Consider the following 26274-nt stretch of genomic DNA (forward strand, 5'->3'; position numbering starts at 1 on the left):
GTTATGAAGCAATTAATTACTCCAACCCAGCTACCCCCTAGGCACAGGCTGTCAAGAATAAACCGAGCAAGGTCACACAGTTTCACATTGTTTTGATTTAAAGAACTCCTAGTAAAAGCAAATGCTATCAGGAGGCAGATCATTTACTAACTCACAGTAATGGAAAGCAACTATGGCTGAAAGAAAACCAAATCTGTTACTACATTGAGAAGACATCTCAGGACAAATTTAAACTTGATAACTAAACACTTCTGAATGTGTTCTCCTAGATGCTGCCAAAATTATGGTTGAATAGTGTTGTCTAACTGGCAAGAAGGTGCTAAGGTTTAAGCATTACATTTATGGCAAACAGCAAGGAAACTCCTGAGGAATATCACAAAAGAGTTTCACACTGAGATTTTGAATTCAGGAATAGTGACACTACATTTTTTAAATGTTGGTCTTTTTTAAAAAACAAAATCAGCTCTATATTAATTTGTTAATGGCTTTCACATAATTACATTTGACATAAAGACATAGCATAACATTCTCAGACCTATTTTAATAATAGCTAGAGTTAAAGGGGGGTGGCGGGGAAGCCTGACAAAACAGATATGTTTCTGAAATAAATCTCTAATAAAGGGTTGTTTTTTCATAATTGTAAGGCAACCACTACTATAAATATGTTAATAACCATTAAATATGTTAATTTAGTTTATCCAACCTATTCTTTCTTGCACATCATCTACCCTCAAAACAGAAACATTCTGTACCTTATAAATTAAGCACTAGTTTACTGCTTCAAATTTAGCTTGACAGAAGTCACTTCAACTTGTATATGTTGTGTACCGCATATTCCTCTTTTACATGCCAGATAGCTGCTCCTTTTGCTAAAACAGATCCTCAAGAAGTAGTTTAAATGATTACATTGTTGCATATGCAAGTCACATCTCAGCATCTTATGCCTGAAAGTGTTGCATGTACAAGCAGTGGTGCAGGGGTATGAACAAAAATCAACCAGGCACCACACACTCCACTCCACTCCAAAATATTAAATAAACAATGTCTCTTGATGAAGTAAGTAACGTATTTAAATCCTCTAACTTTCTATCAAACCATTAATTTTCTAGATCCACTTATCCTGAGCAGGGATTTAGGCAAGCTGGAGCCTAACCCAGCAAACACTGGGCAAGGCAGGGGCAATCCCTGGACAAGGTGACAGCCCATCGCAGGCTGAACACCCAAACATGCACACAGGGGCCAATTTAGTACCCTCAACTCCCCTGTACGTCTTTCTAAACAATCCTAGAAAACCTGAACATTACGCCATATATAAATTTTCTAACTTGTTTAAAAATAAGAAAGTGTTTATTTTACCAAGTATAATAAGCAGACAATCCAAAAAAAATGAACATTGCGTATTAACTTTTTCATAATTTTCAAGTTTTAAACAGGGCTGTGGAGTCGGGGTCGAGGTGTCGGACTCTGAGACAATTTTGGGTGCCTGGACTCAGGGTCAGAGTCGGCAAAAACATACCAACTCCCGACTCCTAATAAATTTAAATTCTAATGAAAAAAAATACAGCAAGTTCAAATGTCCCATTTCACAAACAATAGTCATAATTAAGTACTTCTCTGATGTAAGAATAAAGCCCACTGCATAGTTGTGTTACTACTAGTGTGAAGTTCAGTTGAGCTGTTACACAACCAGACATTCACACATTGTAATCTGGATTATGGTACATTACAAAAAGTGTTTTCATTTTATTTCAGATATAATGTGTTTAACAAGTTCATCTGAGTGTATACAAGTGTAATGATGTAGGTGTAGATGTGTGCTATGGCCTGATGTGTGTTCAGGGGTTCTGTGTCCACTCTCCACATATGCTGCCACCTAGGGCTGAACTTTAGCATAACTTTGCACATAACCTGATCTAGAAGATTTTGAAAGTAAAAAGGAACAGATTCTATGTATTGTGACAGATAATGCTTCTAATATGTTAAGCACAATTGAGAAGATGAATAAAGTGACCAACAGATATTAGAGGAAGACAGTTCTGCAAGTATTGGAGAAAGTGAAACCGAACAGAATAGTGAAATTTTGGGTAACATTGCTGAAGAAGCATCTAAGCTTACTACTATTCAACATATTCATTGTGCTGTTCATACTCTGCAATTTGCAATAAGAGATGGATTGAAAGATCGTCATGCAGCTACTCTAATTGGCAATATTGAGGCAAATAACTGTTGCAGCCAGGGCCCATAAAACAGATGCCATTTTGAAAAGACGTGCAGGAAAAGGAGACATTTTGGGGAAGTACTTATTTGATGGTAAAGCGTTTGCTTGAACTAAAAGACTTTTTTGAAGAACTGGACAATGAAAATGTTTAATTAACTGAAAGCCAGTGGGCATAAGTAAGAGAACTGGAAAGTCTACTTTCTTACCCCTTTACTGTCACCAAGAGGCTGCAATATGAAGATTTAACACCCGGTAATTTTTCTTGGAATGGAAGAGTTTGATATATTGTCTGAACAAAAATGGAGGGTTAAGAGCTGATGGCGTTGTATCTTCAATGAAGAAAAGAGAGAGTCTCTTACTGGATAATCAAATCTTGTTAGCTGCTATGTTGATTCAATGAGCCGAATTTTGTTGAGCAGTGACCAGATTGCTAATGGAAAAAAGGCACTCTATGATGTAGCAGCTCACATGAAGGGATTACTACTACCTGAAACACCACCACTGGATGAAGCTATAAGCACTGGTAACTGAGGATCTTCCTCTTCAAATGAAGAATTAGACTTTGATTCCTACTTGGACAAAATGGAAGTTTCAAAAGCAAACCAACGTAACCTATTCATGAAAAATGAACGACCAGTAAATATCCAAATAAAGAGATTCCAGCAGGAGTTTTTTAAAGAATTAAAAGAAGTTGAAAAGTATGATCACTCATCGAAACTGACTGTAGAAGAAGCCATCCTTGTTGATCCAGAGATTATTGGCAATGCCACCCACCCAAGTCAGTGTTGAAAGACTATTTTCAGCTCTAAAAATAATCAAGTCAGATTTAAGAGCTTCTGTGAAAGAGGATCTGGCAGAAGCCATTCTGTTTCTTAGAACACTGCATTGAGTTAATTTTGGATTGCACTTAACAGCTATATTACTCTACAACTGTATTCCAAGTTTAATATATAAACTTTTTTGTTCATGTAGTTAAGCTTTTTTTTTGTTTTAAAACTACCAAAGAATGTGGTCTATATTTTTTTGAACTGGTAAAGTTCCTGTTCCTGATTTTTATGCATGCTACTACTTTATAGCCACTTGATAAAAACAATAAATAAAACCTTATTGTTTTCATTTTTTTGTTTAACTGGCCAATACAGTAGAGAGTCAGCTTCCTAGCCAGGAGTTCTGTGATTAAATGACATGTAAGTTTGCCTTCCTTCAATCAACATGGAAAATATATTAGCGTATTAAATAAAGAGGAGTCGGAGTCGGAGTCAGAAATACCGGAAATTAAGGAGTCGGGGTCGAAGAATTCATCTACCGACTCCACAGCTCTGGTTTTAAATGTGGTATTCTGAGATTTATATTTTACAGGTTATATTGTATCTTTGTATTTGGAATAATAGATGATAGTTGTCTTGGGGCATGATATAAATATGTAGCTGTACGACTGAAACTTAAAAAATGCAATTATGTTTTATGGTTCGTATGCCTCGAAAAGCCTAAATGCCAGAAATTGCCCATGGTTTTAATCCAATTCAGTGGTGCAGGGTTTCATTCCAATCTTATTAGCATCTGGCACATGACAAACACCAGCACGAGGAATTCCAGGCCACTAGTCAGTCTCATGTCAAACTCACATACAACAAGAAGGTGCTAATTTACAATTGCAAATTATCATAAAAAATATGGTTTTGATATGTGGGAATAAAACTGAAGTACAAAAGCAAATACTCCACATACACTGTGCCTATGCCAGGATTTAAACCCAGACCCAGGACTCTGCAGTTGTAAGGCACTGCCGTGCTACCTTATCTTGTAAATTTTACTCAATAAATTACTTTCCATATACAGTATGTAATTTGGAAACATCTGATAAATTGTGTTCGAAACTAACATTGAATGTTTTCACAAATTCTACATTTTAATTCAATCTCCTGGATATATTTTGCATAAAATATAACTAATAAATAAAATCCAGTGCATACATTTAAAAGAAAACAGACAATGCAGCAACAACCATTCAGTTTAAATGTTCATGTTTTGTTGCTTTCATTTAATCCTGCTTACATTTATTTTCCTTACAGCTTTGACAATTTGCTAAGTTCACCGCTTGCTTTTTGTAGCTAAATCTAAATGTAGATTTGCTTCACAAAAGCCTTACTATACATATACATAATCATAGATAAAAACAAATATTTATAAATGGACAAAAAAAAGAGTTTAACAAACAAATACAGGAAACTAAGCCCACCTGTTCAATACCTGCAAACAGTGGTATGTCATGGAAAGGTGAAATGTATTTTCCCTCTGGATTTTCTGTAATATAAAGGAAGCAAAATGAATAATTTTGTCAGTCAGCTATAGTTACCTGATTCCTTTTAATTTTTTCATTTTAAAGAGATGTTTTTGCTTTAAACATTTCACTACAGGTTGTTAACGGTGAAAGTCAAGTGCTGCAACAGACAAAGAACTATAGCACATCTGTAGGAATTCATACATGGTAAAATAGCAGATTACAAATTATTTAAAATACAGTACAGTTAACTGCTCAAGGCAATTTATGCTTGTGTTAATGTGAATGACAGAATACAGTAAGTGCACTCTGCAAAACCTGGAATACTATGCTGCTCACACACATAAATAGCTTTTTGTGACCCTGAGAAGAATTTGTGATTCTAAGGAATTAAAAGAAATAAGAATAAATATCCACAAATAGGTAATATGTAATATACATATTTTTAAAAGGTCCCTGCTACTTGCAATTCTCACAAGATCCCTTATGTGAACTATTTTTAGTAGAACATATAATCCAGATCTCACAGGATCTGTTATAGTCAATAGATTGCAATCTTAAAAACAGGGTGTAAAAGACAGTAGCGAAAAGTAAAACACACCAGCTAAAACTTGTCTTCACATTTAAGAAGATGCCATTTTCTTCAGGGTAACAATGACTGAAATATTTCAGTCTTATTAGAAGCATCACTCGATGTGCAATTACAGTCCATTTAGAGATGAGACATGAAGTGTCAAAAGATAAAATGTAGTCACCAAAGACTAGAATTCAACACAATATTTGTGGTTGCCTTTGGGACTAATACCATGAAATAATGTACTAGTGATGGCAAATCTGTATTACACTTTTCCGCAAAACACATCAGCCAGGAAAATTAATAAAACTTGCATTCTGGAACAAAGCTTAGAATTCAATAAAATCAGGATACATTTCCTAAATGGAATGAGTCCTTGAAATTCACGCCACATGGGCATACATATGGCATTCTCTTTTATTATTTAGTGTCCAATGTTAATTTTTGCTTTATTTGTACTAGCTCCTATTTTCAATGTCTGCAATCAATTTCACTTGTCATTAGTAATTCTATTTAGAGGTATCTGCAATTAAATTTTGACTAGTCAGAATAGCTACAGCTCCATTTTGATTAATATACACCTGAGGTATTTTTCCATTTGACTTCGATGGAACTTTCAATTAAAACATATTTTTAATTACATTTTGACTAGTCGAGATTTGAATTAGACATCTCTAATGAATCTGAATTAAAGATACAGTAGAACTAGGGTGTTGTACCGTGTTAGTCATTATGAATGTAGTGAAAAGTCAAGCAAAATGACACCTTCTTGCCTGAAGAAGGGGCCTGAGTTCCCTCAAAAGCTTGCATATTGTAATTTTTTTAGTTAGCCAATAAAAGGTGTCAAGATATAGTGGATAAATTGAATTTTTTTACATTTTTACATGTAATTTTAAATAGCAAAAATATATTTGAAGATATATGTTTATACTGTATACATTGATATATATATATATATATTATATATATATATTGATGGCACTGGCTGGCCAACACGTCCCCCAGCTCTCCTCGTGTAACAGCCCATCTCCTGGTCTCTCCTCCATGCTCTTGAGACTGTGCTGGGAGACACAGCAAACCTTCTTGTGATAGAATGTATGGATGCTCCATCCTAGTGGAGCTGGACTACCTGTGCAACCTGAATCAGCTGCAGGTACCACCTCATGCAACCAGTAGTGACAAGAACACTAGCAAAACACAAAACTAGAGAAGAATTGGTCAAGAAGGATAAGCAATTGTTTGTTGCCACCACCTGCAAAATAATTCCCTTTTTGGGTGTTGTCTTGCTGTTGCCTCTCGAATGCACCTGTCATCACTTTCATTTGCACGAAAGCAGGTGAAGTTGGTTCACAATCGCTATGCTTCCAAAATGGAGATAATGATATCCCTTGAAGATTGACTGACTTAGTGTTAGTGTTAGTGATGGTTCCCTTAATTTTTTGAGCAGTATATAAACATATACTGCATATCACAAAACCTACATAGAAATACAATACAGTGATCCCTCGCTATATCGCGCTTCGCCTTTCGCGGCTTCACTCCATCGCGGATTTTATATGTAAGCATATTTAAATATATATCGCGGATTTTTCGCTGCTTCGCGGGTTTCTGCGGACAATGGGTCTTTTAATTTCTGGCACATGCTTCCTCAGTTGGTTTGCCCAGTAGATTTCATACAAGGGACGCTATTGGCAGATGGCTGAGAAACTACCCAACTTACTTTCTCTCTCTCTCTCTCTCTTGCGCTGACGTAGGGGGGTGTGAGCAGGGGGGCTGTGTGCAGCTGCTTCCTGAAGGACATGCTGCACAGTGCTTCGCATACTTAAAAGCTCAAAGGGCACGTATTGATTTTTGACTTTGTTTTTCTGTGGCTCTCTCTCTGTCTCTTCCTGCTCCTGACAGAGGGGGTGTGAGCTGCCGCCTTCAACAGCTTTGTACCGGCGGTGCTTCGCATACTTAAAAGCCAAAAAGCCCTATTGATTTTTTTTTGACTGCTTGCTTTGCACTCCTTTGAAAAGGAAGATATGTTTGCATTCTTTTAATTGTGAGACAGAACTGTCATCTCTGTCTTGTCATGGAGCACAGTTTAAACTTTTGAAAAAGAGACAAATGTTTGTTTGCAGTGTTTGAATAACGTTCCTGTCTCTCTACAACCTCCTGTGTTTCTGCGCAAATCTGTGACCCAAGCATGACATTCTAAAAATAACCATATAAACATATGGTTTGTACTTCGCGGATTTTCCTATTTCGCGGGTGGCTCTGGAACGCAACCCCCGCGATGGAGGAGGGATTACTGTACATTAGCTCAGATTCTGACTAGTCAAATTATATTTTAGACATAATGTATTATATTTTAGATCTGAAAGTAATTACAACTAGTTAAATGGAAGGTTTTTAAATACTTACTATATGTGTAAGCATCCTATACTCAAAGGAAGAGAGAAATAGCTAAATTCCAACCCACAGAATAGAAAACAATTCTTACAAGCAAACAATACAACCAAGAGATCTGTAGTTAACTAAAATTGAATTATGTTTCAAGGCTTGGATCCCATTAGGTGACCAGATACAATTGTACAATTGTTGAGCAAAATCTAGAAATACTATAGAATAAGCAGTTTCAATTTAAATGATACAAAAGTAATCATACTGTGGCACACAGTACACATGAATATGTATTATAACTACAACACTTCTGAAGTAAATCAGCCTTTATTTTGTACACTTTTCTCAGGCAAATTTGTGGTGTTCAATCTATGTTATATATATATCCCTCCATATGCTGAATTCCATAAAATACAGAACTTGTGTCAAAAGACAATATTATAAAAGATTTTTGTAGCCAATTGGACCATTTATACTAGCAAAATCACAAACCTGAAAGGAAACCTAGATAACCTCAGTCTGATGTAGTACAACCAATTTTGGGTCTTGCCACCTTATGACATGAAGACATTAGTAACAAAAGTAAATTAGAATCAGATTTGACTGGAAAAACCCATTGTTCATTAAACCACTTTCTGCATCAATTTATTTCTCAAGTAATGACATTTTTAAAAGATTTGTTAATTATACACAGTTGGATACATGCAGAGTGTGTCAGTATCATATGTGGTAGTGTGGCCAGCCAGGCAAAGTATATGACAATAATAATGCTATAAATCAAGCAATGACATTAAAATAAAATGCACTCAATGTCTAATTTTAGACAGATATTACATTCTAAATATAATGGACTGCTTTCCTAACATTAAAACTAGACAGTTCTAATGAAATATCACTCCTACAGAATACTAAACCAAAACTAATTCAGGAAAACAAAGCTAATGTCAAAACAAGAACTTGACATAGGACATTTCTTGGCAGGTATTTGGTGATGTTTATTTCAGAAATATGTCAATTCCAACCGTACCGCCTGGTTTGGCGAAATGGCATTATTGATGAGAAAATTGCTTAATGCAAAATGAACAGAAAACAAAAGAAAAATATTATATATATAATGTAAACACAAGGCACAAACCCAATGTAACAGTCACATTGCAAAGATCCTTATAGAGCCCTGTTCTAAAATGTGGTACCTAGACATATCATCTAAGTTTGTGTCCAATGCAAATTTCCCAACAATGCTGCTGCATGAACTATTCAGGGAGTGGATGTAGACATAATGCATTGCCGCGAGTGCTTGAGGGTCCACATCAGTCATAGGCTGGACGGGTCTCATAACACTGAGGAACTAAAGTTCAGAACAGCCTTTTTTCTTAGGAGATTGTGCTCCTTTAACATGGGTAATAATCCTTCATATATTCTACAACTCGGTGATGGTCAGTGCGATTTTCTACATCGTGGTGTACATGAGCTGGCAACATCAATTCCAGAGGGGCCCACCGAATCAAGATGCTAATTAGAAAGCCAGGCTCAGTTATGGGATGTACTCTCAGAGGTAGTAGCAAAAGAAAGTATGAAAACAAAACTGAGTGTCATTATGAAAAATGCTGCACATTCTCTCTCTGACACACTAACACCGAGTACTTTCAGCGAAAAATAATTCAGCAAATGTTTGTCAAGAAACACCAGTGGGGTTCCTATAGTTGTGGCAATAGACCACCATAATGCCTCACTGGAACTGGAACTGTCAAGTCAAAAGTTTTGTTTCTTTTTAGTCATTCTACGGTGAGGTCATACCATAGTGTGTATGTGTATATATCTGTTTGTTTATTTGATTTATTTATTTAATAACCTTCTGAAAAAAAAGCCAAACTTCCCCAGGGACAAATAAAGTTCTATCTATGTGTGTATCAGTCTTTCTATGACAATCACAGACACGTGCATTGAATAAATACAATGATTAAATACCTCATTACACTCAATAAGAATCAAACCATTTGTGTTTCAGGGAATCGGCATAATAACTGGAAGAGGAATAGGAAAGCACAGAAAAGAGGAAAGGGAGAATGAAACCAGAGGTTTCCATAAAGCAGCGTTTCTCAACCTTTAAGTATTTGCGACCCGAGTTTTCATAACAGTTTTAATTGCGGCCCCCTAACGTTTTTTTAATTAATGATATATCATAGATGCATATTTTATTATACCTACTTAACTTTTATTGACATTTATCTAACTCTATATTTATTTTTCTAGTATCAGAGTGTAGTTTAAGTTAATTTGTTTTGGTTTCAATAGATGTATTTTTTATATTTTCGATTCTTGTTTTCTTTTTTTCACATCTTCGTGCCCCCCTTTTTGTTACTTCACGCCCCCCTAGGGGGGCCCGCCTCACAGTTTGAGAACCACTACCATAAAGGAAGAGAAAATATTGAGTAAACATGAAACACGCTTGACGTATAATATTTTTCTTTTGTTTTCAGTCTACAGGTTACTGATCCCAGATGTCATTTTCTAAAAAGTGTTGAGTTACTTTCCATATAGATATGGGAGTATTTCTATTGTTTTAGCAAAGGGATATGGGGGGAAGATTAATGGTGCTGTACTGTTACTAACATATGTTCATTTTTATTTCCTAGAACAGAGAAGGAGTCCCTGAATGAGTGATGTGCAATATCACTTCTGCTGAAATGCATCAAGCCCCTCCCTTTCCAATTTCAACAGTATTTAAGACAACAATGATCTAGAAGTCAGTGTTCAGTCTTGGGCCAGCTTCTGAGTAGGATGGAGTTCCATCCCAGGAAGACTTTTTTGTTTCTTCTTCTTCTTATGTAGCTCCAGTAGCCATTTTTTACCTTGAACAAAAGTGCTTTTCTTTTGTCCTTTGGACATTTCCCTTAAGTGGAGAAATTTCTGGTACCTCAAATAATTGTTTGACTTCATGTTATCTTTTATAATACAGTATAACACCTTAGTTAACAAAGTAGATGTGTTCTAGGACTTTAGTTTATCACAAAAACAGTATTTCCTGCAAAAAGCATATTCAGCAACAGTTTGCTGCTGCAAAATTAAATAAATAATGAAAATCCACAACCATATCCCATATTTCAGATTTGATTTCTAAGCTGGGTAAACACCAGCAACAAAATGCTCTTTCTACATGATAATTTGAAGTTGCAAGTTAGCATTTCCCATAAAACAGAGAAGTGTGTCAAATGTGCTTTAATATACAACAGAATGTTAAATACTGTATATTATATTTGTTCATCTGTAATAGTCGTATTTAAATTATTAGTTCATATCTATAGAATCAAAATTATTTTTCTATTCTTTTTGAGTTTATTTATATATATATTTATTATTTGTTAACATATATTTCATTTGTTATTGTTTATTATTGTTATTAAAAATAACTGGCAAAGTTCATTTTTTTAATTACCCAGATTAGCACAATGCAAAACAGTAATATTTGTCAAACTATTAAGCAATTGATTTAAGTATGTGTATTAACTCACAAAAATGTAGTTGCAAACACCAAAATGCAATGGAAATGGTCATGTGACGAAAATAGTGGCACCTTCCAAGAGGGATCCACCACTAAAGGAGTGCCCCCACTACTAGATCAGACTTTTGTGGGAAGTGATGGAGAGAGAGGTAGAAGGAGAGAGTAACACCCACACTGACAATGGCAACAGAACCAAAGGAAAAGTATGCAGCCAAGAAGAACAGATAAAAAAGCTAGTTACCTGACCCATAGGGTTCAATACTTGGTGCTACTTTTCCCTCTCTTGAACCATGTATTGTCATTTTAATAGTATCATCTGGAATGAAAAATAGTGGCTTGTCATTACCCTCCAACGCATCTGATAGATGATCCTAATAAATTCTAACAGAGCTTTGGATACATGCATACAAAGTGCCAACTGAGGAAGTTCAAGCAATATGTCCCTGAACACAATGGAGGGCTGTATTTGAGCTCAAAGATGTTTCTTGGTCTTGACCCGAACTTACTATGGAATATTGCTTAAACGTTTTCTTAGGCTAAAGTACCAAACAAGATACTTGTAGCATTTTTATACATAGGCCTGGTAGGCTAAAAGCATTTCTGCTTGGTATTTCTGTTTTTTCTAGTTGAACAGTCTTATATTATTTTTAAATAAAATTCTTCATTTTGGTATATATTTTTTTGTTTTGGAACAAAAGGTTTTATATCATGATGCTCCCTATGAAGAGTTTAGTCATTATTAGCCAGTTTAATACATTAATTAATAATGATTATTAGATGCACAAAATATGCATGATATCCATCCATCCATTTTCCAACCCGCTGAATCCAAACACAGGGTCACGGGGGTCTGCTGGAGCCAATCCCAGCCAACACAGGGCACAAGGCAGGGAACCAATCCCGGGCAGGGTGCCAACCCACCGCAGGACACACACAAACACACCCACACACCAAACACACACCAGGGCCAATTTAGAATCGCCATTCCACCTAACCTGCATGTCTTTGGACTGTGGGAGGAAACCGGAGCGCCCGGAGGAAACCCACGCAGACACGGGGAGAACATGCAAACTCCACGCAGGGAGGACCCGGGAAGCGAACCCAGGTCCCCAGATCTCCCAACTGCGAGGCAGCAGCGCTACCCACTGCGCCACCGTGCCGCCTATGCATGATATGGACTTTTTAAATTCATAACTATATTGATATGTGGGCAGCAAAGATGGAAATTACTAATACATATTTTACTGGTATTGCTAGTGTGTTTAAATATTATTTTAGAAAAAACATGAATGAAAAGAAAAACATTAAATGTATGAATTTTTCACAAGAACTTGTTTGAATTTAACATTTAAACAGGTTAAAATTACTATATTTACTAATATTACCCACTACAAAAATTTTAATGGTCTTTAAAACACAATTCCATAATTCACAATTTCACACAGCAATGTCTTTAATAAACTTGCAATTTTTAAAATAAAAACCAGTCAGAATTATTTGCAATTTACATTATTGTGGAAAACCTGAGGAAATAAAGAAATTAAAAATATGTCTGAAGAAAAGGAAAAATTATACATCAGACTTAAAGAAAAAATGTAATTTACACATGCATGTCAGAGCAGATCTGTAAAAATATGAAAACATTTTAGGCAGCAGAATTATACACAGTTTTCTTACTACAAGTAAAACCCAGCAAACAAATCCATTGTTTTTGTAGCCGATTGCCTTTATGAAATTTTGTGACGTCAGGATCCTACCTCGAACACCCTCATGAGACTAGCACAACTTGTTCTTACTGTTAATCCCTTCTCTTTTGATAGTAACTTTCTCCACCACCAGGCTAATGAAGATGCAATGGGTATCTGAATGGTACATAGCTATATCACCATCTTCATCATCTGGGTGAAAGAGTGTTTCTTTTCTTCCTACCTAGGTTTTGTACTGGGCCCTCAATAAAGCCTAGAGTAGACTCTGTAACATACACTCTAAGAGGTGTTCCAATAATGAAACTCATATTCAGCTGATCCTCCCATTCCACAATAACACTTTTCATTTCCCACAGATCATCAGAATAATCCTTTCACAGGAGCACTTTTCCCCTATCTCTCCTTCTGTCAACCACTCAACCTTTTCAAATACAGTATGTTGACCACAGCTCACTTCACAGAGGAAAGTCACATTCCTCACCTGGCACTTTGAGGTATAAAAGGAGCCACTGTGCCACTTTTAAATATGTAACTAACAATAGAACGATCTCCTCAGTCTGTCAGTGGAGCAGGAAAGTGACAGCAGTCATTCGCTGAAGCTGCTCCTCTGTTTGGAGATGATACTGTTCAGTGAATGCAGTGGATTCTCCATTATTGACAGGAGCCTGCTCAGTGCCTGTCGCTCTGCCACGGATGTCAAACTGTCCAGCTCCATGCCTACAATAGAGCCTGCCTTCCTCACCAGTTTGTCCAGGCGTGAGGTGTCCTTCTTCTTTATGCTGCCTCCCCAGTGCACCACCGCGTAGAAGAGGGCACTCGCCACAGCCGTCTGATAGAACATCTGCAGTATCTTACTGCAGATGTTGAAGGAAGCCAGCCTTCTAAGGAAGTATAGTCAGCGCTGTCCTTTCTTACACAGAGCATCAGTATTGGCAGTCCAGTCCAATTTATCATCCAGCTGCACTCCCAGGTATTTATAGGTCTGCACCCTCTGCACATAGTCACCTCTGATGATCACGGGGTCCATGAGGGGCCTGGGCATCCTAAAATCCACCACCAGCTCCTTGGTTTTGCTGGTGTTCAGGTGTAGGTAGTTTGAGTCACACCATTTAACAAAGTCCTTGATTAGGTCCCTATACTCCTCTTCCTGCCCACTCCTGATGCAGCCGACTATAGCAGTGTCGTCAGCGAACTTTTGCACGTGGCAGGACTCCGAGTTGTATTGGAAGTCTGATGTATAAAGGTTGAACAGGACTGGAGAAAGTACAGTCCCCTGCAGCGCTCCTGTGTTGCTGACCACAATGTCAGACCTGCAGTTCTGTTCTTCAAAGGGCTTCAAAAATACTATCGAAAGAAAAGCAAAAAAAAAAAAAAAACACACCCTAAGCTCTTTCTCAGCTTGGGATCACACATTTGTCCAGATCTTAATGACTGCCTAATTTATTAATCTCTCCCTTCATCTTCTCTATTTGCGGCTTTTTCACAACTACTCTCACCTTCTCCTTTCATCTGCCCTGGATTTATTACCCCTCCTATATACCGTATGTTACCTGCTTTTATTTTTAGCACACTTGACTACAGCCAAAATGTGTCCTTCACCTTCTTCCTTTTCAGCAACAGCTCTTCTCAGAGACCTTTATGGGGCTAGCAACTCAGACATTAATGTTATGTGTTAGCCAGAGATTTTCCTGTGGCCTAAATTTAAAGGCTTATGGGAAATGCAATCCCTTGTTGTTCAATTAATGTGTTTGGTAGTTTGGTAAGTTCTCCTTTTGATTAGTGTTTCTTTAGATATACTGTTTTTGCCAATTTCAGCTACTGTTCTAAGGATTTGGAGTTTTGGTTAAACATATTGGGACTTGTTTGCCGAGGACTGCCTCTTAGGCAATTTCTTTTCACCTCCTTTTTGTTTGTTGAATATTTTATTATATTCTCTATCTTTATGTTAATAAATCTTTGGTTTTGTATAAAGATTTCTTGTTGACTTGTATCTACCCCCGGCCAGAGATTTTTACAGTTTTAGCTCTGGAGAGATATACTTCAAGCTTTTCATACTCTTGGCTGTTCCTTTCAAATTTTAAAGCCTCACCTCCATTTTGAACTACAGCCTCCCATTTTCCTGTGGCCAAGCTTGCCTTGGGATCAGACCTGTTTTATCAGATATCTTTGAAGGCACCACCTTAACTGTTTTTTTGAGCCAGAGTATTCGTAACAGTTACATAATAAACAGCTACTAATAAACTATAAAAGATGTTTTTTCATTACAGCTATATATAAAAGTAAACTGTTCATGCTGTGTAGTGATAATTACATTGTAAAAATTATTTGCCATACAGAAAAAGATGTCCCTTTTCTTTAGACAGCAATAATTAAAGTCCCATGTATGCAGGCAGGTTGGGAAGGATTTTCATTTGCATTGCTTACAATCAATTCACTCTGAGTATCATGTGAGGTATCTTTGGAAAGCTGATAGGCTGAGGATTTCGGTTACCTTTTTGGATAAAGAATTGACAGTGACAAGAATAGGATAACATGCACTTTTTAACAAAGTTAGTGCCCTCGCTGAACAAAAAGAAATAATTTTTAATCAAAGTAAGCCTCCACCATGTTTCTCCAGCCATTCTTACCGGCACTCGTATCAAACTGTTACCTATGAAAAGTGATTGGTTCACATTGAAATAATATAAAAGGGTTATTTTGAAAGTTAAGGACTATAAAATCTGACTGGATGTCAGCTTGCACGTCACTTTTATATGAAAACAATCACTCAAATAAGGGAAAAAGAAATATACTTATGCTTACTCTCACTATGCAGCTTAAAGAGATAAATGTAGTGGATTAAAAGTCAGACTTATGAAACAAAGACGATCTAATTTACTGAGTGACAACTTGCCCCATTGACATTGTGGCAGGATGTGAAGACACTGGAGAATCATAGAAAAGCACATAATATGGCATTTAACAGTAAAAGACTGAACATAATGTACAACAAGTAAATAATGGAATGATTTTATGTATTTTTTAAACACTTGCCTTACTGTCACAATGTACTAGCTCATGCGAGAGAGATAATATACTAATGTAAAGATGACAGTATTATAAAGCCACTGGAATTGTTTAGTATATACTGTAAATATACTGTACATATAAGTCAAGGAGCCTGGGTTTACACATTAACATAATAAACATCCTTTGCTTTGAAGAGTTTCAAAATCATAATTGACATAGTATCTGTGGTTCTATCTACATCAATACATTGACATTGGCCAAATAATAATAATAATACATTTATATAGCACCTTTCCCATGCTCAAGATATATCACAGCTCTAATATAACGGGTCAGACCCTGGTCATATTATAAAATATACATATGAAAAAACAAAGTTTCACAAGGGATTAATAATATCAATACTAAATTATCAAGCTGTAAATTAAAACTAACTTCACATTTAATTCAAATGAAATTAATTATGGCCAAATTACATTAGAAATTGTTATACAGTATATACTAACTGAGTTTATGAAAGAAATCTCACAATCAGTTGTTACACTAAGTAAATCAATCAATAAGATTAAATTTTCAAATGCAAAAAAACTAACATTTTAACAATAAATTTATTTTTGCTTAGGTACTCCACATTGACCAACTAACAGATCTGCACACTACTCAAAACTTATTTAATATAAGCACAGAAGCAACAAAAACCATACAGGCATATTATAAAGCTAAATAATAGTTATAGTACAAATAAGTACATTTTAATTAATAGTGTATTAGGCTTAGGTTATGGTAAGGTATATTTCTATTAGTTTTTCCTGGAAAATAAATTCCACTATCAAGAAATCAGTAAATATTTTATCCAAGATTCTCAAAACATTTGCAGAATGTATTTTACAATTCATACCTGTTTATGTGACATAGAAATACTCAATTTAACAATATGCTAAAGCATGTATAACCTCAACTGTATTTACAGTACATTGATTATCCCAGGTACTCAGGGGATCCATTTACCTAAGGTGTAAAAATTATCCTGGATGGTGTACAACAGTGCCTCTAGCCTCCATATGTGACCAGACAGTCTTGTTATATTTTCTTGTATCGAGTGTACTGCACTCATTGATGATGATGTATCTATCAGTGACACTTGGATTCCAAATTTCCAAAAACTGATGATGTCAGTAAAGGAAATGCACTGGCAGATGCCTTGGCAAAAAGAGCACGGCAAGACAAGGCATCACCTTTAACTTCTCTTTTCTTACAGACCTCCCAGAGCGCAGAAGATACAGACATTATTTCCTCTTTACAGAGCACAGCAACGAGACAGAAAAAAGATTGTGAAAAATTGAAGGAGACTGTGTGGACGGAGTCTGGGTTCATCAAATAACTAAAAAATGTTTTCTTCCAATACAGTAGCTCCTTTTCCAGGTATGGAAAAGGCAGCTCATGGAATAGACTATGTCTCCAAAGATGCGATTGTACATCAATTGCAGAAATCATGGCATGCTCTTGGGTTCACTGCCTATGCAGAGGAGTTTTGTAAAAATGTTGCGCTGTGTCAACGCTTTAATATAAGAAAAGGATTGCAGGTAGGTCCAGCAGTAACACCTATGTCAGAAAGGCCCTTTGAACATCTGCAGATGGATTTTACTGAATTAACACCGTCCCATGGGTACAAATATTGCTTAGTAATCTTCAATGTATTCTCTCGTTGAATTGAAGCTTTTTCTTGTAAATATGCAAATGCTAAGTCAGTGGCCAATGCATTAGTCAAGGAGATTATTCCACGCTGGGAGATACCCAGAAAGATACAGACTAATAATGGCTCTCATTTTGTGAACGTCTTGTTATATGACCTGGCCCAGTGGCTGCAGGTGGATGTCCATTATTATTGTAGATATCACCCACAAAGTGGTGGAATGGTGAAAAGGGAAATTCAACCTTAAAGCAAAAATTGGCAAAGATCTGTGAGCAAACTGGCCTAACCTGGCCTCAAACATTGCCTTTGGCCCTGACTAGCATAAGGGGAAGAACCCATCAGCAGATAGGATTGTCGCTGTTTGAAATCCTGACTGCCAATGGAACTTCCTACAGGTAATGTCACGATACACACGGTTGAAAATGATTTGTTTTCCTTCCTTACAGTATTGAGGCAATCCCTCAGGGAGATACACAAGCAAGTCCAACAGGCCTGGCGAGAATCAGATGAAGAACAATCCACGTGACCTCTTCCAATCAGTTCATGGGTTCTGATTCAGGACACCCGAAGGAAACACTGGTACCATCCTCGTTGGCGGGGACCATTCCAAGATCTCCTCAGAACTCCGCACGCTGTAATAATTGAAGGACTTGCTTCTTGGACTCATATTTCACATTGTAAATTGTGGAACGAACCTGTATTGAAATGAACATCAGTCGTCTGCACCACCTTCCACATTCGATTGGTTTAATTCATTACTTGTGAATTGGAAGCTTTCCCTTATGTAGTTCACGATTGTTATCGCTGTCGTTCTGATTGCCGTTCTATTTTTAAGTTGTGTTATTCCTTGTATTCATTCCTTGGTGACTCAATCAATTACCACCCAATTTCTGCTGTATGCTCCGCTTTCTCCCTCCAACTTGGATACTGATTATGTCACCATGATCCCACCTGCTGATGCCGACGTTGCCCTGACACTCTATGATAATAGTGAGGTCTGTGTGCTTATTTGCTGCACAGTATATGCGCAAAGGGAGAATTGTGGAAGCTTTAATATACAATACTAGCAAAATACCCGCGCTTCGCAGCGGAGAAGTACTGTGTTAAAGAGGTTATGTAAACATATATATACATAAACATACTGTATATACATAAATATATACATATACACATCCACATATATATACATATATCAACATATATATACACATACATATATATATATATATATATATATACATACACACACACGCAGACACATATACATATATATACATATACATATTTGTATATCTACATACATATATACATATATATACATATTTGTATATCTACATATATATAAACATATATACATATATATACATATTTGTATATGTACATACATACACATATATCTATCTATCTATCTATCTATATATATATATATATATATATATATATATATATATATATATATATATATATACACACATATATATATACACATACATATATATATATATATATATACACATATATATATAAATATATATATATATATATATATATATATATATATATATATATATATATATATATATATAGCTGATTACCCAGTGGATTCGCTGACTGAGTGCAAGAGAAAAAAATAAAATGTATGTATAAAATAAGTTTAATTGCCAAATTTATTTTTCCACAAATAAAGAGCACTTACAATAACATAGAAATCAATATAAACAACATTAACATCATTATTATTTGAGAATATGAAGTAATATATAAGAAGCACATTGCATATAAATATAAATTATTAAACAGTAAAATGTTCTTCTATAAAACACTACTGTGGCTATTCGTTTGTCTGTCCAGGATTTTAAATCAGCTGTAGCTCGCAAACCATTTCACCTATTGACTTGAAATTTGGTACACAGATACTACGTCACGTCTACTATTCGCTTTCCCACACATATGAATATATATATATATATATATATATATATATATATATATATATACACATACATATACACACACATACACATATATACATATACATACATAGTGCGTTGCAACACGGGCTGCGATTGTTACATGGGAGGGAGAGGACAAATCACAGCTTCCCGCTTTCTAATCGGGCTTGTGATTGCTGCTTTGACAGATGCCCAGATCCCACAGTATTTCCCCTTAGGAGAGGCGTTAGGCAAGTGTAATTGAATAGCGGTGCTGCAAGTTATTACTCTTTTTATCTTTATTTTATTTTATTGTAGAATCAACTCACAGCTGCGCGCACCAGTGCGTGCGTGGCGGATGCGTACGGCTGACGTTTTCATTGTCTACCACCTTCGCTAATCATTCTTGAGGCAGATTGAAGAGTTAAGTGCCAGCTTAACTGAAAAATTAAAGAAAACATACTAAGTTTTAAAAAAAATCAGTTTTAACGGGTAAAGATGCCGACGAAAGAAGAGAAGCAGCGGGACGCTAGGGTCAAGAGCTGCTCATTAAGCAGCAAGCTCATCAACCTCTGAGCAAACGAATGGTAAACGTACAGAGAAAGAGGATAAATACTATGAATGGTCATGTCAAGTGTATTCACTCCACGTTATCGTGCAGTGCGCTGTTACTGGTATTTTGATAAAAGAATCTGAATAACATATAAGAAGCGTATAAATTATTAAACAGTAAAACATTTACATTTAAGAAGTAAAGATACATTGAGTACTACTGTAGTGCTTTCGGGTATAGTACATTTTTTGTTTGCCCATTACATGCATAAATGTATACATTTTTTGGTGTACCTACCCAAGAACACGCGACATGACCCGTCAGTTAAAAATTTATCGCTCCAGCAATTTTAACTGTGTTACAAAGTCATCTAATATGGTATTGCAAACGGCAGCGGGAGCGTTTCTATAAACTCAATTTAAACTTACTGTTTACACCGTGCTTTGAAGATGCATAGTATGCGACACGTGTTTCGCTGTAATTGTGGGCTCATCAGGAGTACACAGTCACTGCACTCCCTTACGGGAATCGATCCTCGGACGTAGAGGCGAAGCCCCTAACGTTGTGCCACGGCGTGAGGTTCGTTCATTTGACAGCATATAGATCGGGGTAATTACATTGCAGGCATTCGTAGTCTGATTCACAATCTGATTGTATGGGTGGTTACCTACCAGGTAACGCTTGTGGTTGGTGAGCAAGTCGGCTAACTTCTGTCACGGTGCCCTCTTTCAGTTGCGAGAAGCAGATCATACAATGGTTGAAATAGTTTAATATATATAGCAAAATCACCGCGCTTCGCAGGGGCGAATATGGTATTGCAAACGGCAGCGTTTCTATAAACTTAAAGTTACGGTTTATACCGTGCCTTGTTTCATATTCTTTTCCTACCTTATCAATTGTGTAATGTGTTTTTTGAACAGGTTTGATTCATGGAAGAGATCACTCCTGCTGCGTTCAGTCACTTCACGTGAGCCACTGTCTTGTGTGATGTTGCGATGTCCACGGGTTTATTTAATGTTAGCTAAGACCCGGCAGTTAAAAGTTTCTCGCTACAGCAATTTTAACTCTGTTACAAAGTGATGCAAACTCTCGTTTATACCTCGTGTCTTCTCATTAAACTTGTATCTCGCGAATATGGCATTGCAAACGGCAGCGGGAGCGTTTCTATAAAGTTAAGGTTACGGTTTACACCGTGCTTTTTTATACCTCGTGTCTTCTCATTAAACTTGTATCTCGCGAATATGGTATTGCAAACGGCAGCGGGAGCGGTTCTATAAAGTTAATTTAGACTTACGGTTTACACCGTGCTTTTTTATACCTCGTGTCTTATGAAGATGCTTGTATGCGTCACTCACTCGCTTCTTATTGTTTCGCTGCCTTGTCAATTGTGTAATGAATGTTTTCTTCTGTGCTCTTTGGGGCTCCTCCTTCTTTTCTACGTACTGAGTTCACAGTCAGTTCACGTGATTACGTGGGAGGCGTGATGACGCGACACGCAACTCAGTCTCCTACGGCCATCTTGCTGCCTACCATTACAGTATATGGACAAAAAAGAGGTTCCAGTTATGACCATTACGCGTATAATTTTGAAATGAAAACTGCCTAACTTTTGTAAGTAAGCTGTAAGGAATGAGCCTGCCAAATTTCAGCCTTCCACCTACACGGGAAGTTGGAGAATTAGTGATGAGTGAGTCAGTCAGTCAGTCAGTGAGGGCTTTGCCTTTTATTATTATAGATAATGCTACAATATACTGTATGTATTACTAATGTACTTTTACTGATATATTAGTCAATTGTTTATATCAGTATAAGTGTGAGTGTAAGCAAGAATATTTAAAGCAGGGTGAGAACAACTGTTAACAAAAGAATGTTTTGTAATTTCCTAAAAGCAACCATTAGCAAAAACCTGTTCTATGTCTAGAAATAAAAATAAAAATGTGATGACATAGAAAAAAAAAGCTTGCAAAAAGAGGAAACACTGAAGCAAGTGTAAAAATATTTTGGAAAAGGGCACAGAGAGGTAAAAAACTATATAAGCAGCCTGAAGAGAAAGTGGGAAGTGAGAGTCTTTCTGACTTGCAAGCAGAAAACTTCATACTCGCTACTTGCCTGTTGATTAATTTTTTTAATAAACTAACATTGATTAATTGTGCTCCTGTCTTCCTCAGCATCTTTCTTCGGACAGTTCTGACAGCAAACCTGATGCCCAATACAAGTTCATCAATTGCTGGGAGTGGCACATGCACCTCTGCTATACTAATATCTTTTCTTGCTGCTTGAGGTATGTTAACCATAAAACTAAAAAAAAAAAAAAGTCACTTATGTAGAAATTAATGTAAGTGGAAAGATGTGTTACTCTGTAAGCAAAGAGTACATAAATATGTACTTAGTATTTATGTTACATTAAAAACATTACAGTAAAAGCTCCGGATCTGGGGCCTCATGTTTAACGGCGTGCGTAGAATTCACACTAAAACATGGCGTATGAACAAAAACAGAAATATGCGTATGCACAAAAAATTTTAGATGCATAAATCTGTGTGTATGCCAACTTCCACGTTATTCCGCTGCATAAATCCCGGTCAGCATGAAATGTAACACATGTGCACGCCCCTTCTGCCCCACCCGACTCCTCCCAGAATTAAGCCTCTTTGAATATGCAAATCAATATAAATAGCCCAGTAAGTTCAGTGTTCTGTGAAAAGACAATGGCAAAAGCACTGGGAAAATAGAAGAATTTCAGTGAATACCAAGTGGAGGCAAGGAAAAACCTACTATTTGTTGGATTAAGCAGTGGTATAAACAACAAAAGGAAGCTGACCGAGTGACATAGAGTGGTGGAGAAAGAGTCGCAGTGCCCGAAATAAAAAAGAAGTGGTCAGAAATCAAAGTCGCAGTGAAAAGGCAAGTCGTAGCCCATCATCTGAGTGTCATATGGAATCGTATTAGGGAACAGAGAAAAGAAAAACAAAATAGGGACGCAGTGGGAAAAAAGATGTCAAAATGTCAACTTTAACCTCGAAATTTCCATTTTAATCACATCACATTTTGTCATCAAATTAGAACGTTATAAACTTTGTCTTAAAATCATTTAATTTACTAGTTTCTCAAATCCCGTCATAACTAAAGTAGCATGTTAAAGGCTTCGTATTCTATGAGTTCTTCTATGTACTCTATGTGTGTGAATCACTACGTGCTTCTTAAACAGGGGTTCTCTTATGCCGACAGGACACACAATCCATTACATTAATGATATTACAGTTCTCTGAACAATTTAAATACTAAGAAGTATACTTGATATCATTTTCATAATGGTAGGAATTGGAACTAAAGCATGTATTAAACATGGGGGCACGGTGGCACAGTGGTAGCGATGAGCTGGCGCCCTGTCCAGAGACTGCTCCTGCCTCCCTCAAGATGCTTGTTGCTCCGTGTGCGACACTCGGTGAAAAAATTTATTGCAGCAGTACTGTCTCTTTCAAACGTACTAACCCCCAATTCTGTCCTTCCTTTTCTTTCTCCAAGTAACCAATCGCCACACTATCAGCTTTTCAATAAATGTCAAGCCATCTGTAAGCTTAGAACACCGATTCTTCAAACCTTTAAGGAACATTGAAATATCTTATGTTATTCATGTTTAATAATTCCATCCATCTGTCCATCCAGGGTCGTGCCAGTCCCAGTAAGCATACACCGCGAGGCAGTAACGATCCCTGAATGGGGCACCATCTGATTGCTACCACTGCACCACCGCGCCCTCACATATATAATTACTAACAATATACATTATTTAAATGAAGTTAAATATTTATCTGTATAATGTAATATACATACTTTACTGCATTTCATCTTAAAAATGATACCAAGAGCTCCAAGAAGATAGCTCTTGGAAATCTAAATCAACTTAGAAGCCAGTCATCATTATCTGTAAATACGCAGTTTCTTCTATTGAATTGAATTCCTTTATTGTTGTTGTATGGTACAATGAGACTCAATATGCAAATCCTCCATAAACTTATTTTCCTATAAAATGATAAAATAACAGTAATAATAATAATAATAATGCAATAAAAAAAAGAAAAATATACCATATGAAAGCAAAAGTACAATATACATGTACATATGGTGCAGATAGTTAAATGGTTCATAAAGTGGCTCAGGCTGTGCAATATTACAACTGTAGTGCAAGTTTACAGTGAGGTAATTGTACTTATAAGTACAAACAGTTCTAGCAGGAGCACTTGATGGACTGATCGAGTGCGTTTAATGCTCTTGAGATGAGACTGTTTCTGTAGGTCCCTATAGGAAAGGCTCTGAAGTGAAAACTTGCGTACACAATGGATTGAGCTGGCGTGAGAATGTGCATGGCTTTACAACAAGTTTAGTTTTTATACATCACGATGTGAGCATGGAAACGGGTGTACGCAACATTTTTGTCCGTACTCACCATTTACACATGAGGCTCCTGCTCCTCGTCTTTGTCCAAAGAAGCCAACAATTTTACCTCAAGACTTCAACAGAGATTATAGGTCTGCCATGTCTCCTCCCTTATATCCTCTATTACTGCAAATTTTGGTCACTGAGTGTTATTGGGTCTTCATTCAAAATCTAATCTTATATATAATTCACCAGCCTACTCACTCACTCACTCACTCACTCACTCACTCACTCACTCACTCACTCACTCACTCACTCACTCACTCACTCACTCACGTCCGTCCGAAGCCGAATGCGCAGTCTCCTTCTGCGCACATCCGAAGCCGAATGCACAGTCGCCTTCGGCGCAGCTGGCCGAAAAACCTTACAAGACCGACATCGCGGCAGGCGGCGGATTTACGGCCGAGAAAATTCAAAGAGAAAGGCGACTTCGATTAAAGCTCTAGAGGCCGGAAAGGCGATTTCGACTACAGCTCGAGGCCTACTTATGCATTCTGATTCAAATATGCATTCATTCAATACACCTATATCAGGTTTGTGGTGCTTATACTTACTATTATTCCATATTGTACTAGAACATTCATCATTCAATATTATACTATAGGCCTGGAAAATTCATCAACTAACAGTACAAGCCTGTACAGTAATGAGTAAAGCGGACTACAATCATTATAAAACAACTTCTTCGTTACTTATCATTTGTTCTTCATACACTGCTGACACAAACTTGTGCCCATTTCATCTTACGTTGTCGAAACGGGCTCTTTGTCTAGTATTAAATAAAGAGGACCTAAATTAGCAAAAGCTGTGTTACTCAACACTGAATAACACAGTGTGAAATAGTAACTGACCTCTAATTAAATCAACCAATGAAAGAGATAACAAGGATCAGCCCTGCCAATACAAACCTCCATTATTTTAACTTTTACCATCAGAGAGTCATGCCTTCAGTATAAAAATTCAATAAGCATAAAACGCGATGATCAAAGAAAATTACTCAAGAAGTCAAAAATAAAGACGTTAATATCTGTTTCTTTGGAATGGGCCACTAAGCAATTTATAAGGCTCTGTAACTTTACAGAACCACAGTCAGAGCCATAATCTAAAAATGGAAAACACTTCGGAAAGTGGTGAATATTCCCAGGAGTATCTGGCCTGCCAACATTATTTTAAAAACAAAATTCAAAGAACCTCAGTCTTCTTTTGGTTGGTGCACTTTTTTGAGTTTGGATTTTGTAGTTTTGGTCCTCAGCCATCATTCTAAGGTTCTGTTTCTGGTTTGTGTTATTGGATTTGGTTGATTTTAGGTTTGGCTTTTGAATCCAATGGCTAATATTAATTAAATGCAAACGTGTTTTGCTTTTTCTTAGTTGTCCTCTCTTCCCACTCTACACCTTTTTATATTATATTTTTGCCTTTTAAAGGCTTTGCCCAACTATTGGTCCTATGCAGGCTATAAGCCTGCCTCTTAAGTTTGAATTCAGGCTGCCAGAGGAAGTGAGACTTAGCCTTATTATGCAAACCTGTGGTGACAGCAGGTATGGCACTTGTTTGTTTTTGTGGCTTGCACTCGTTTTTGAGTTTGTGAACTAGCAGGATTACAATAGTAGTATTTCATACTACATACAATTTTGAAAGTGTCCCTCTGTTTCCCAGCTTGGCACTGATATTAACTTCAAATGTTTTTCCCATAACCATCATTTTCATTAGGTTTCTGATTTTAGGTAATTTTTGTTAGATTTATTACGTTAATTTATTATTTAGTATTTAGGCACTGTGTATTTAAGTACTTTGAATATGCTTCTTATATTCTGTGAGTGGAACCCCAAGAGGCAGGGCCACCATGATGTCATTTCTCAGGGACTGCTCTCTGCCATTATATGGTGAAAGAGATTGATCCCCTCAGAATGTCATCGGAGTTTTGTGGAGTAGAGACTGTGATCATTATTGGATTTTGTGTTTTTTGGGAAGTTTTGCTGCATGAT

At 36.6% G+C, this 26274-nt stretch overlaps 1 protein-coding gene across 2 annotated transcripts in view; it reads right to left on the minus strand.

Annotated features, from left to right (window-relative positions):
• The window catches only part of ppa2 (inorganic pyrophosphatase 2), a 144262-nt gene that overhangs the window by 93517 nt on the left and 24471 nt on the right, over positions 1 to 26274 (minus strand). For both annotated transcript variants that reach the window (XM_028805185.2, XM_028805184.2), the window contains exon 2: positions 4458 to 4522. In XM_028805185.2, the coding sequence (XP_028661018.1) occupies positions 4458 to 4522 (65 nt within the window). The remainder of the gene's footprint in view (positions 1 to 4457; positions 4523 to 26274) is intronic.

The sequence above is a fragment of the Erpetoichthys calabaricus genome, chromosome 7 (genome assembly GCF_900747795.2).
Source record: "Erpetoichthys calabaricus chromosome 7, fErpCal1.3, whole genome shotgun sequence".
Classification (NCBI taxonomy): domain Eukaryota; kingdom Metazoa; phylum Chordata; class Cladistia; order Polypteriformes; family Polypteridae; genus Erpetoichthys; species Erpetoichthys calabaricus.